The sequence below is a fragment of the Homarus americanus genome, unplaced genomic scaffold (assembly GCF_018991925.1).
Source record: "Homarus americanus isolate GMGI-L3 unplaced genomic scaffold, GMGI_Hamer_2.0 scaffold31037, whole genome shotgun sequence".
Classification (NCBI taxonomy): Eukaryota; Metazoa; Arthropoda; class Malacostraca; order Decapoda; family Nephropidae; genus Homarus; species Homarus americanus.
The window spans coordinates 2,303,313-2,318,643 of record NW_024722227.1 but is presented as its reverse complement, the minus strand read 5'-3'; the positions used below and the strand labels follow the sequence as shown (position 1 = coordinate 2,318,643).

Here is a 15,331-nt window from a genome sequence, read left to right as displayed (position 1 = left end):
CATAAATAGTAATACTACTTCTGCAACAGTGCTGTTTAGGTACGGGTTACCACAAAAGGCGTAGAAACACATTTCCGCAACTGTACATTATCTTAAGGGAAAGCAGTCAGGGCTCACCACAAAGGATGAGGTGGGGTGGGTTGAGTAAGGGCCTTAATCAGTGAGATGGGGAGGGCTGTCCACCTTATTACTGCTGTCACTGCTGTCTGCTAAGTCTGAGTCGCACCTGAGGTGAAAGGAGTGGAGGAAAACCTTCACCACGTACATGGCTACCCCAGGTGACTCCCAGTGGCACATGATTTGAAATTTTGCTGGGACCAATACTGTATTCGATAATGAGGGTAGCTTTCATAAAATTTGAAATACCCCTGTAGGTGTTAAATCAGAAAATTCATGTAAAACCTGTAAAGAAAAAATAACTTATATTTTCTCCAAAGAATCGCACAAATATTTGAAATTACTGTAGTGCCTAAAATTATAATAGAATCATGTACAGTATTTCTACGAAGAAAATTAACAGTTCACAAACCAAAAAGATCCTCTAACGTAACTATCGAAGTGGAATGGCAAAATTTTCGTAAAACAGGCAATCGTCCAGATAGGAATCATTCATGTGGGTTGACATTGGGAGGGCCAGGTGTGTAGAACTATGCTGGAATGGGCCAGGTGTATAAAACTAGGCTGGTAGAGCCTAGGCTAGGAGGGCTAGGGTGAGGGAACCACATATGCTGTTATAATATTATAGAAGGGTCGGGTGTGTAGGATTAGGCCAGGGATGGCCAATTTAAACCAATGGTTTAAACCAAACATAAAAAACATTTTTTTAAAGTTTTGTGTTGGTTTATATTATTTCCAGATTGTTTTAACAATTTATCTTATGATTTCCATCTCCACTGATACTAAAAGGATTGTCACTATTAAATTTTAAAATTGAATTTGAAGCCACGACCAAGCATATGGAACTTTATATTTTTTGACCTTATAAAAATATTAATTACTGTATTATTATTTTTTTTTTTGCACATTCTGTATGTATGATTGTGTGTGCATGTAACCGAGTAAAAAATATTGAACAAAATTACAGTGCAGTATTTAGTATCTACCCAAAATTATGAGTGAGCAGGATGTGGCTACAGTTTCTTGTCTAACTTGCCAACAATACCATTAGTGACGTAAACAGACTCAAACAAAGGGAAAATTAAATTATCTAAGCAGTATCTTCATTTGTATCAGGTTTTGTAGCATAGCTATATAGTGAATGAGGTTCTGGTCTTCAAGCAGCAACATAAAGAAAGAATCTAGGTGTATAGTAAGCAAACCCAGGATAAAGAAGCTTACTGGCAAGGTCAGTCTACCGTGAGTATTCACTGGGTAGCTGTCATTCATTGTAAATGACTCATGGAAGTGCATGAACTTTAACCCAGAAAATATATTATGTGTTTAAAATTTGACCCCCTACTTTTTGCATAGAAATTTAATCATAAAAACTCAAACTAAACCTAGATTTTACCAAGGCTTTCGGCAGTGTACTCCACATAAGGCTGAAAATCAAACTGGAAGGGTACGGAGTTCGGGGAAATGTCCTAGCATGGATAGAAGACTTTCTACATGACCACAAGCAGTGTGTGGTGATTAATGGCACGAAATCATCATCTTTTTACAAGAGGGGTACCACAGGGACAGTGTATTGGGCTCGCTGTTGTTTGTTTGTTTCATATATGACATGACTGACTTTGCATACTCCTCCATACAAATGTTTGCGGATGACGCCAAGTTATTTTTGGAAATCAAGAACCAAGCGGACTGTGAAGAGCTGCAGAAGGATCTCTGTGAGTTCCAAGAATGGTCGAAGAAATAGGTTGCTGAGATTCAATGTCACAAAGTGTAAGAGGATGCACCTGGGTGCATCAACGTAAAGGGAGGTATCATATGTCCAACGGGATGAAGAAACTGCACTATTTGAGACTGTGTGTGAGAAGGACTTAGGTGTGTATGTTGACAATGAGCTGAAGTTCTCGGCCATTAGGAAAGAAGGTAAATTGGGCAACTAAATTATTAGGTTCTGTAAGAAGGTCATTCAGATATCTAGACGGTCTGTCCTCGGAACGATCTTCAAGAGTGAAGTGCTTCCCCATCTGGAGTACTGTACTGTCACCCCTGCCTGGTCCCCGAGATATGCTAGGGACTGGTTTGCTGATATTTTCAAAGGAGGGTCACCAGACTGGTGCTTGCGCTATGCTTCTCACAGCTACCCTGAGATTGGAGCACCTAAACTTGCCTAGCTTATACTACAGACGGCAGCAATGCAATTGAGGTGTATAAGCATCTCAAGGGCACTACTCAGGCGGTGTCCTACTATTGGCGGATGCTCGCCCCACAAGGGGTCACAGCTCAAGATTGAAGAAGCCGCAAGTCCAGAAATCTGTGAGGGCAAACTTTTTCGGAGTGAGAGTTGTGAACTCTTGGAACAATTTACCAGAAAGTGTTGTGACGGCACCGAGTGTGAGCTCTTTCAGGAACAGACTTGACCAACACCGGAGCAGGTTCAGGTACATTCAGGAGCCGGTGCATGCCCAGTACCTGCCAACAGTGCGTAGCAGAGATGCGAATCGATCGCCTAATTGGCTAACGAGCCGATCAGTGGTGACGAGGATAAAAGTAAACAAAGTAGATGCTATAAATATTTGTTACTACATCATAAATGTTTATGATTGTCATATTGAAAGGTTATAAAAATGGTTAAAAATCATATTAAAACCAACATAATAGTATTAAAGCCCCCAAATATTTTGGTTTTTATAACTAATTTTATTTTATTTTTGTTCAAAATGATTTTTTCCTCTCCCTGGATTAGACTGATTGGACCAGGTGTATAATGATATTTTAGGAGAACCAGATATGCATGACTGTACCAGGCTGGGAGGGCCAGTTGTGTAATGCTTTTCTTGGGAGGACCATGGGTATGTGGGTATAGGCTGATGTGCCCCACGTATGTAGGGCTTAGCTTTATGGACCAGGTGTAGGGTAAGGCTATTCATGCCAGGTGTGTAATGCCAGGGAGGGGGTACTGGGTTTACAAAGCTTTGCTGGGAGAACCAAATGTGTTGGACTAGTCTGGGAGGATCAAATGTGTAAGGTTACTATAGTAGTCAGAGAACAAGTCTGGGAAGACCAGGTGTGTAGGACTAACCTTGGAGGTCCATTTGTGTAGGACTAGGCTGGGATGGCCAGGTGTTAGACTAGGATGAGACAGCCAGGTGTGTGGGGGTTAGGGAGGGCCAGGTGTGTTGGACTAGGCTAGGTGGGACAAGTGTGTAGGGGCCTAGGAAGAGTGCTGAAATACCAGTATTTAATATTTGTGATTTTTTTTCCTAATAAAAACTGAAAATTTTAAGGATTTTTGTTTACATATACAGTAAGCATGGCACAAAACTGTACTGTACAGTACTTTTGGACAACAGGTACCCGGGTTAAAGATTTTTCAACCCTCATAAGTTAATGCAGTTTTCTAAACTATGTCCCCCCTCCCCTGGGGTGCTACCTTTTGGTCGAAGAGTTGCTAATTCTTTCACACTTTGGCCTCTCTCGGGATATTATGGTGGAGCTGTTTGATTTCCAGAAGATGTAGGATCCATTTTAGAGGATGTTGTTGAGCAAAGGTGACTCGGCTTCTGCTCAGTTCCAGTGGCTAATCCTTACCTCAAGAATAAAGCAAGGAAGGCTTTATTAAGGCCTCAGCCTTTCAGGAGCACTGCTGATAGCTTGCTCTTTTTAGAGCAATATTTTTTTTGGCATCTTTAGAGAGTGTTATAGCTGCAGGTAATGAGGGTAGCCTTTGGCTCTATATTATAATCCAGTGGCTAATCCCTGTTCCAAAGGAGAGGCAGGCATTGTCTGTTGCTCAGATCCTTGGAGAGACTTTCGTTCTTAGTTTTTCACTGCACTAGATAAATCTGATGAAATATTAGGGTTGTCAAGAATCCTCATCATCTTTATAGTTTTATGGCCATTTTTCCACAGTTGTACGGGTTCTTGAGAAATGATCTCTTAGGCTTGGAAATGGTTAGGGATCCTTTCCTTATGTCCAGGAAAGCAGTTCACATTTATATTTATGTAGGAGTACCTGGGCTTTTCAGCATATCAAAAGTCATTAGGCTTGTTCAGCTGGGTTGCATTCATCACATGCATCCTCTTTGGGGATGAAATTTTTCTTGTCCTTTCTAAGAGGCTTGTCTCCAGGGAGTTAATCCACCAGGGAAGGAGTTAGGTATTAGAGATATGTCCCTTTTTGGATAACTGAATGATGATCCCTTGTTGATGGCCTGTGTAGCACCTGGAAGCCTAGGGTGCTTTTTACATTGGTTCTTGGAGATGAGGCACACCATTGCCTGAGGTTCTTGCTTCCTTCTTCCCATTGGTGCTCAGTGGCTTAACTGTACATGAGTTGCCATACCCAGTGTCAGCTATAATGAGGGATTAATTCTGTTATCCCATTTCATAATGAACCTAGATTGGGCAGTTCTGATGCCTCCTTTCTCCATTAGGATGCTTAGGAGCTTGGAATTGAAGGCTGATTGTGCTTGAGATTTCTTTTAAAGCTTTTCTGAGTTGTGGGGCTAGTGTGTGATGGCATGGCAATGTAGACTTACAGCTCTTGCCTTCGGGCATCTGGTTCATTAGTGCTTCCTTGTACGGTACTTATGAGCTGCTGTTGAATTAGGTGAGAACCTACCTCTAGTTTTCTAGTTTTTCATGGATTTCTGGAGTATAGCCCTGTAAGTTGTCATGGGGCTATAAGTCTACAAGCTTGTCACATTAGAACTGTACAAAAGTCACACGACCCATGCTTATTATAAGATGAAATTTCAGGATCAATTCCTCATTTCTAATTGAGCTTAGGAATTGAGGTAGATCTAGCTATTCTGTTATTTCAATCAAATAATAATAAAAGTTGAAGGAGTGTACATGTGTTTAGTGGTGGTGAAGACTCCAAAGATTTCCCCTACTTCAGAGTACTGTACCTTTATACTTAGTGTCTCCTATTTTGGAAGTCATTGTTAAGGCCAAATACCTGTAATTCAATTCTTAGATTCCCAGTTTGGGTAGCAGATAAAATAACTTGTTTTTGCACCCATCGAATTGCTAACCATGCAGAGTCACCCTCTCTCTTTGCAGTTAGAAAACAGGATCTCAGGATCAATCCTTCATTTCTGGTTAGGAGAGTTGTAGGAGTCTAGAGGGTTATAATAACGGGAAAGGGAAAGAATGGGAGGCACTACCAAATTTTGGGAACTGTTTTAATAGTATTTTCAGAGATAAGTGTTTACTTCTTTTTCATGTTACATTATGTACAGTTGCTCAAAAAGCTATCTCTGCTGAAGGGTCCAATTAATTTCAAAATGAACACCGCGACTCCTGTTGTCTCAGTAGGGTTGTCAAAATCCTTCGTCCATTGTGTCATATTATGATTAGCTCAGTTTTGTAAAGATATTTTTTGGGCAACTGTACATCTATAGATTTAATATCACTTGTTAAGTGCTGTTGTGTATTTCAGTTCTAATAGGAGAATCCAGATTGCGGGGCGACCCAATACCATCTCAGGCTGACGGCGAAACGACCCAAAATTGAGTTGCCTTTTGCTTTTGAGCCCCGACAACAACCCGACCCTCCAGAATTAGATGCACATGTAAAGGAAATCACTAGAAAAAATGGTATCTTAACTATAGAAAGCAAGGTATGAAATCAAACAAACATTTTCTTTGCAGTTGTACTTCCATACTCCAAAAGACTTCTATCTCCTCTACACACTGTGCTGCATTTGTTTGCTCTACCATTTTGGATTTCATAGATTCTTTAGTGTGATGTTTATAATTGGCAATGTTCAAGAGTGCAGTATAAATCATGTATTGTATAATTATCCAGTGATATACAGCAACATTAGGCACCCTGGTATGTGCACAGTGCCCAGTGTTCATAAGTCATCACACTAGTGTTGACTGGGTACATTCATAGTGGTAAGAACAGGGTTTAAATTCAAGTGACTCACATTGGCCTCTAAAGGTTTTTGGAAGTGTGGGTCACTAAGGCCAACTATTTGAATATTGAGAGGCACTGATGCAACTGAGTTATGACAGTCACAGCAATAAAGTCTAGAAGCTTTTAAAAGAATTACCGGAATGCCAGTTGCAGGCCAAATTCTCCAATCTGAATCATATTATTAAAATGGGAAATATATCAGATATTGGGAGTTGCTTCATTAATTGACATTTTTACTCCATTAGGCTTGTTAATATTCTAATACATTATTTGCTTTTTCTAATTAGAATGGAAGGGAAAAAGTCTTTATAAAACATGCTTCATCACTACAGTACAGGCTTTTACACAACACTTACCCAGGTCAGGTGTGGTGGTGAGGTTAATTTGGGCAACACATCAAGTTCTTAGAGACAGGATACTTGGAACCTTGAGTGGCAATAAAGTTTGTGACTAATGTATCATTTCCACACTTAGATAAACAGAACATTGATTGGTTATTTTGCTTAAAGATTTGCACTTGGAGGAACAATCAGAATTAAGCTTTTGTTATCCATTTATCACCTTTTAGTCAAGCTATAGTAACACTGGGGAGACATAGTACAGGATTTTATGTCCCAGGAATTGACCTCCCATAATGTCAACTAGGGTTAAGCTATTAATCCTTCACTTCACCTTACACTCTTGGCCTTGTATGAGGGGGGACTTGGTGCAGAGGCTACCTCAAAGGGCTGAAGATCTTATCAGAGCTATGGCTGTCTGATCACCTTTGTCAAGTATACTGTCCACCACCTTTGAGTCCAGTAAATTTTCCAATTTCTATTTAGTTCTTGGCTTACAGTTTGAGTGGATGGTCATAGCTAGTCACCTTGCTCTTGCTTGAGGAAATGAGTTTCTTACTTTAATACTGTAATTATAAATCACTATACTGTACTGTACTTATCTTCACCAAATCAGAGCTAATTTGTATAGTGTTTATAATATTTTGTTTGGAAATGTGCTTTTATTATTGTGAGAACACACCAACATGTTTGGGGAAATGGAATCTATACTGTACAGTTAAAGGATATTGAATAGTACCAATATAGTACAGTATTGCATAAATTGAGTTGCATGAAGACTATAAGTAGTGGAAATGTAATTGGTATAAATGATAAATAGAATTGTTCAAACTGGCAAGTTATAAATGTGAAATCCCAACTACTGAGTACTGTAGGGTCGGCATGTATGAATGAGGTCCAAGGATGTTAGCTATATACTAAATCGCGATATATAATTACATGTAATCAATGGGAAAAAATAGTGTTAGGGTCTGGAGACCAAAAAAGTGACTAAACTTGACTTAACAAGTTCATTTTTTTACTAACTAAACCACCAATGAACGCTAGACTCGGGAACAACAGGCTACCGGTATTTCAGTATCAATATCAAGGAACACCAGCCTCAGGAACACTAGAATCTGCAGCCGACGCGCCATCCTGGGAACACCAGACTCGGCAGCAGACGCCATACTGCCACCCTTACTTGACAATCCCACACTTACATAAACGAACACCAAAAATATTAGTTACAGTATTAAATCTTTTCCATTAAGCTTTCCATTCTCTTCACTTCACTTTTCACATCACTAGCAACCACACACTCACCTTAGAAGTCGTAATCTGCAGCAGAGTCGGCTGCTTTCTCGTCACTCAGAAAGACTGAGCGGGCGAGCGTGAATGCGTGAGTGAGCAGCCACAGTGGCGCCTCTGGTGATCAAATTAACACATTTGTTTGCCATGGCGGTACATTTGAAATATTTCCTGCCTGATTTCCCTCGTGAATAAAATAATTTATCGCTATACAGTATATAGGAAAAGTTTGATAATTTTGGTCACCGCAATATAAAAAAATCGATATATAAAGTCGCGATATATCCCGACCATACTGTACTGTATTATGAATGAAGCATGGAATGAAGGAAAATTACCAACTGACTTGGGAAATCAGACAACATATTCAATTATTTAAAACAGACAACTCAGGGAAATGTGAGAACTTCAGGGAATTTTTGAAAAGATTATGTCCAAGATATACAACAGAATAGTAGAGAAGAGGCACAGCTATTTCCCAGTTTACAAAGGGTTCTGTTTCTGAAAGACCTTTCATAAATCAATTTGTTGCAAATTGGATCATATTTTACCATAGACTCCCATTATAAAGGCCGAGATATATTCCTACTGACCCTTACTGTAACACTCATGACTCACTACTGACCCTTACTGTAACACTCATGACACACTATTGACCCTTACTGTAACACTCATGACACACTACTGACCCTTACTGTAACACTCATGACACACTACTGCCCTTACTGTAACACTCATGACACACTACTGACCCTTACTGTAACACTCATGACACACCTAATGACCCTTACTGTAACACTCTTGACACACTACAGCCCTTACTGTAACACTCATGACACACTGACCCCTTACTGTAACACTCATGACACACTACTGACCCTTACTGTAACACTCATGAACTTCTGACCCTTACTGTAACACTCATGACACACTACTAACCTACTGTAACACTCATGACACACTACAGCCCTTACTGTAACACTCATGACACTACTGACCCTTACTGTAACACTCATGACCCACTACTGACCCTTACTGTAACACTCATGACCCTACTGACCTTACTGTAACACTCATGACACACTACTGACCTTACTGTAACACTCATGACACACTACTGACCCTTACTGTAACACTCATGACACACTACTAACCCTTACTGTAACACTCATGACACACTACTGACCCTTACTGTAACACTCATGACACACTACTAACCCTTACTGTAACACTCATGACACACTACTAACCCTTACTGTAACACTCATGACACACTACTGACCCTTACTGTAACACTCATGACACACTACTGACCCTTACTGTAACACTCATGACACACTACTGACCCTTACTGTAACACTCATGACACACTACTGACCCTTACTGTAACACTCATGACACACTACTGACCCTTACTGTAACACTCATGACACACTACTGACCCTTACTGTAACACTCATGACACACTACTGACCCTTACTGTAACACTCATGACACACTACTGACCCTTACTGTAACACTCATGACACACTACTAACCCTTACTGTAACACTCATGACACACTACTGACCCTTACTGTAACACTCATGACACACTACTAACCCTTACTGTAACACTCATGACACACTACTAACCCTTACTGTAACACTCATGACACACTACTGACCCTTACTGTAACACTCATGACACACTACTGACCCTTACTGTAACACTCATGACACACTACTGACCCTTACTGTAACACTCATGACACACTACTGACCCTACTGTAACACCATGACACTACTAACCCTTACTGTAACACTCATGACACACTACTGACCCTTACTGTAACACTCATGACACACTACTGACCCTTACTGTAACACTCATGACACACTACTGACCCTTACTGTAACACTATGACACACTACTGACCCTTACTGTAACACTCATGACACACTGACCCCTAACCTATGACACACTACTAACCCTTACTGTAACACTCATGACACACTACTGACCCCTTACTGTAACACTCATGACACACTACTAACCCTTACTGTAACACTCATGACACACTACTAACCCTTACTGTAACACTCATGACACACTACTGACCCTACTGTAACACTCATGACACACTACTGACCCCTACTGTAACACTATGTACACCACTCACGACACACTACTGACCCCTTACTGTAACACCTACATACACTACTGACCCTTACTGTAACACTCATGACACACTACTGACCCTTACTGTAACACTCATGACACACTACTAACCCTTACTGTAACACTCATGACACACTACTGACCCTTACTGTAACACTCATGACACACTACTGACCCTTACTGTAACACTCATGACCCAATACTGACCCTTACTGTAACACTCATGACACACTACTGACCCTTACTGTAACACTCATGACACACTACTGACCCTTACTGTAACACTCATGACACACTACTGACCCTTACTGTAACACTCATTACCCACTACTGACCCTTACTGTAACACTCATGACACACTACTGACCCTTACTGTAACATTTGTAACACACTTTAGATTACAGATTTAGGTTGATCCATAATCAATGAATAGATCTTTGTATAGGGTGTAATATTTTGTCGTGGAATAGCAACCTTAATATGTGTAGACTAGAATAATATCTGGTGCTTAAATGTCAGATTCATTTTGAAGCTAACTCATTACAAATTATGGCTTGATGGCCTAGGAAGAACCTTTGAACATAATGCAACATCACTTTATTCTTAGATTTTAATTTTGTTATTATGAAATCCTTAGATCGTGACTGAACTAAGTTTTATTGTAAATAAATGTTTCTCCTTTTTCCCCACTTCTGCCTTTTACACTTGTAACTTGACTTTGAATGATGAAACAAATTTTGATTGTGGTAATATTATTGACATATTTTGAATTTACTGACAAACATTAATATCCTGTTTCATATATCTCTTATCTTAATTTCAGAAATATAAAAGTTCCATAGAAGATATGGAATACATATCAGAATTAGGCAATGGTACTTCTGGCAATGTTGTCAAAATGCTTCACAAATCTTCCAAAAAAGTTATCGCTGTTAAGGTCAGTTTCTTGTACTTGGTAATACTAGTACAGTATTAGAGGGTTTACATTGTTTTGACCAATTTTTTTTCCAAGATGTTCTTTGCTTTTGAATGTATTCTTTGAACCTGTAGAATTTTCAAATATTATTGTTCTTTATGGCTCTGAGTCTATATAAAGAGACTTGTGAGATTCCCTCCTTAAGCACCCTGCCATAACTATGGGGTTATCTGTATCCTGAGGAGGCAGGGACACTGTCTTATATAGATTATTGAAAGGCTACATAAACAGCTGCTTGCCATGTGTACCAGTGATTAGGAAGGGTTGAACTTCAACAATGAAATGTCTGTCCTTGAAAAGCATGCAAGTCAAACAGTTACTGGAATTACGCCTTTGTTTTATTTCATATGGACCACCTAGCCATAAACTTGGATCTCTGAATATCTACCTTCATATTTTCCTGTCACTCACGGTCATGTCTTAATTGTCATATCCTGGAAAGCAATGCTTAATCCTCAACACAAGTTTTTATCTTAATATATTTTTTGAATGACAAGAGCAGTAACCCAGACTGTGTGGCTCTGGGGGATAACTACTGTTATATAGTTTGAGCCCTCATTTTTTGGTAAACATCCTGAGTTTTTCATATACAGGTATCTCTGGTATAATTTGACCCTAGCTTCTGAGAAATACTTGGCATAATCCTAGACATAATTTGTAGCAAGACACCAGATTCACATCGTGTCTTGGCCATGATGACCACCACAACAGCTGACACTATGAACAATGTTACCAACTCTAAAACTGAGTTCCTGTCAGTTACCAACTCCTATAAGGAATAAGATAAAATAATATATATCAATAAATGTGAAGAATAAATAAAAATGATACCAGTAAACAACAAAAAAGAAGAAATGCTGTACAGATTTGCCATTTGGCTGGTGGATGACAAAATTTGTCAGTCGTTTCACTACACACAGGAGACAGCTCAGAACAGTTGAGATCCCTCACTCCCCTCTTACCAGTCATTGTGAACTATTAACACATGAAGAAAGTTTATTCCCTTTTATTTTTTTACCTTATGATAATTATTTTATATTTTTGCACATTTTATATGTAAGATTGAGTGTGCATGTAACATAAAAAGAAAAAAAAAGAAAAAATTGTGTGCATCTGCCTGAAATTACGAATTGTAAAATAAATGTAACACCTCACAGCTTGGTCTGGTAGTAAGACTTGGCAGATGTGGCTAGTGATAAGTATAACTTGGCAACAATGCTGCCAGCGATGTTAACAGATGTAAATGAAAAGAAAATTATCTGTAATCTTAATTTTTATCAGGTGTTTGTAGATTTGAAGTGGCATATTTAGTGAATGAGGTTCTGGTCTTCAAGCAGCAACATAAAGAAAGAATCTAGGTGTATAGTAAGCAAACCCAGGATAAAGAAGCTTACTGGCAAGGTCAGCCTACCGTGAGTATTTACTGGGTAGCTGTCATTCACTGTAAATGACTCACGAAAATGCATGAATTTTAACCCCTCAAAACTATTATGCATATGTAGTTCGACCCCCTACTCTTTGCATACAAAAATGTATTATAAAAACTCAAGCTGTACAAAAGTATTTACAGTAATAGACCCACTATATCTAAGATAGTCTTTCCAAATGGAATGCTATGGTTTAATTCCTTTGCATATTACCTCCTCCGTCCCTTTTCTAGCTGGTATGGAATTTCTCGGATCACTTGATGATGAATTGTTGACCATAAAATACAAGTTTGAAGTGTGAATACCCTTTTATCGAGAGGTCCAAGGATATTTCGTAAACCCGGTTTGTCTGTCTTTGTAGCTGTTTATGTAGCTATTCTCAGATCTAAATGGTGAGTGTAACATGCCATGCACATACTGTTGTCTCTGTACAAAGGTAGGGTCTCGGAGGATGTTCTAGCATGTCTCTTGATGATGACCATTGGCCACTAAATGGGATTTCATACTCTAGTCCTTCATATTTAAAAGCTGAATATATTACCTGTACCCATAACTGATAACCCATTTTTATAACATAAAATACTAAATGCATGTGAAGAACAGTTCTACGTAGGGAAAGAAATGTGAGTGTAGAGTTTGTTATTGTTACTCAGAGAAACTTTCTTTTACTCTGTATATGCAGTCTCTTCTCGACTTACGACATATTCGATTTTTGACAACTCGGACATACGACGGCCATGGTCGTATAAAATATTTTTCAAATTACTGTACGTGTTTCCAAGCCCCGACGTTAGTGATTGCGCTGTGAGAGTTCTCGTTGTGCTGAGAAGAAAAAGAGACACCCATTTTAGAAATTCTATGTATTATTTTTGCCTTTTCGACTTACGACCAATTCAACTTACGATCTGGTCGTCAGGATGGAACCCCGTCTTAAGCCGAGGAGAGACTGTATATATCATTGTTACTGGAATGCACATCACAAGTAATGTCTTGACTTCCAAATTGTTTACACAGGTTGTTGAAATTATTAGAATTAATTTATTGTTACTTGATGTATACTGAAAGTTTGTCACTGTGTTATGGGAAGACTTTGGGCCAGCACTTTATTCATTGATAAATGGTTCAACCCTTTCACTCTGAAGCTTGGATCTATTTTTGAGTCCTCCTAGCTTATGCTTTAGAAAAAATCTTAGAAATTAATTACACCTAATGTTAAAAGCCATAAAGTATCAAGAAATAAAACATTTAATCTTTATTGGCAACCGGGTCACCATGCTATTAGATAATCATGGCTAACCCATGCAAGCATAGAAAATGGCTGTATTTCAAAAATTTTTGCATCATTAGAAAGCTGAATCTTGTTTCTGCAAATTTATATATAGTCAATAAATACAAGAAATATAATTTATTGGAGAAATCACGAGTTGAACTGGGAGTTCCTGTTCATGGTTTTCAGGCTCTGGGACGAGCCGCCAGAATCGTCATAGTAATCAGACTACAATACAGTACATCCATGAACGTACCCAAGTAATGGCATGAAAAACTTCAACATCATGTAATGTCCACTGTCCTTTAAGGGTTAATAGACTCAAGTTAAACTTCATTATGATAATTATCATCATATTTCTCTATATCACTATACTGTACTTTCCATCAAAATTGCATTTTATCCTTTTGTTGCCATACATTTATATATACATTTGTGTACCAGACACTTGGGTACAGTATTACTAGCAGATGTATTTTGCCATAAACATCCTTTGACCCTGGTTGTTGTAGGGTGATTGAACAGCTTTGAAGTTTTTGTGGATGAAATATTACTGGTTTTTACATGTCATAATCCTATGACCTATGGCTGCTCAAGGATATTTGAAATGGGGCAGTACTGTATCTCATTAGTCAGTAGAATTTAGATCCCAAGTGTACAAGGTACTGCCATAGGACTGATAGGGTTAATAGATGTTGTCATTTAGTTTAACCATCAAATTTGTTCTTTTGAAATTTATAAAAAATATATTTTTAATATTATAAAAAAATAAATTGTGGGCTAAACCTGTTAATATTAGCACCTGTAGGAGATTGATAACTGGGGCTATAATTGTTCTTTCCAATTCACCATATACTGTGCCTGTACAGTATTGGTATAGTACTAAAGAGTCTTATCAGATGGGAATAGTAAATAATGGAAATGTTCAGGAGTAATTGTTTATATAAGGTTTGAAATAGGTAACCTTTATATGAATTATAGTTAATGCAGTTTAAATTTTCTTCCAAAACAGCAAATGCGGCGCTCAGGTAACATGGAGGAGACAAAACGTGTTTTCTTCGACCTGGAGGTTGTATTAAAATCCCATGATTGTCCATATATCGTACAGTGTTTAGGCTGCTTCATCACAGACTCAGATGTTTGGATCTGTATGGAGCTCATGGCCACCTGCCTTGACAAACTCACCAAACGATACAAACAGCCGATACCTGAACCTATCTTGGGAAAAATTTCTGTGGCTGTAAGTACTTCCAAGTGTGTAATAATAATAATAATGATAGTAATAATAATAATAATAATAATAATTATTAATGATTCATTGAAAAAGTTCAGCAGCCGGCTGAAAATATTCATTAGAGAAAGGAAAAGGAATATACAGTTAACATACTGATTAATGTTTACAGTGGAGATCACGTAGGTCATGTGCTCTGAGGTGTTGAACAGCAGACACATGGTGTAGTAATAACTCCCTCACAGATGGTGTTATGAGGAACCTCATGTGGTGCAGTACCTCCCTCACAGATGGTGTTATGATTGGCCACAAGTTGAAGCAGCATGGTGGACACCATGTGGCCTGGTGTCACAGGATATCACTCACTCAAGTGTTATACACTGTAAAAAATATCTTTCTGGAAGGCCGATGAATTTTGAACTGAACAATCCACATGCAGGGCTACCAATACCTTTATCAATCAAAAACCTTCATTCGTGGTGTTATTTTGTTTCATACAAGAATTGTAAAGACTTTTTTTAACAGAGTGTACAGTCAGGTGCAGAGGTCTGACCCTCAACCGGTCCCAGGCCTTCTATTGTGGACGGATTAACTCAACGCTGCTTG

General features: G+C 38.7%; 1 protein-coding gene across 1 annotated transcript in view; it reads left to right on the top strand.

Annotated features, from left to right (window-relative positions):
- LOC121862490 (dual specificity mitogen-activated protein kinase kinase 7-like) overlaps positions 1-15,331 on the top strand; it is a 91,149-nt gene that overhangs the window by 16,819 nt on the left and 58,999 nt on the right. Inside the window, 4 exon segments of the mRNA XM_042360795.1 lie at positions 5,564-5,610; positions 5,613-5,734; positions 10,648-10,761; positions 14,507-14,734. Coding sequence (XP_042216729.1) covers positions 5,564-5,610; positions 5,613-5,734; positions 10,648-10,761; positions 14,507-14,734 — 511 coding nt within the window.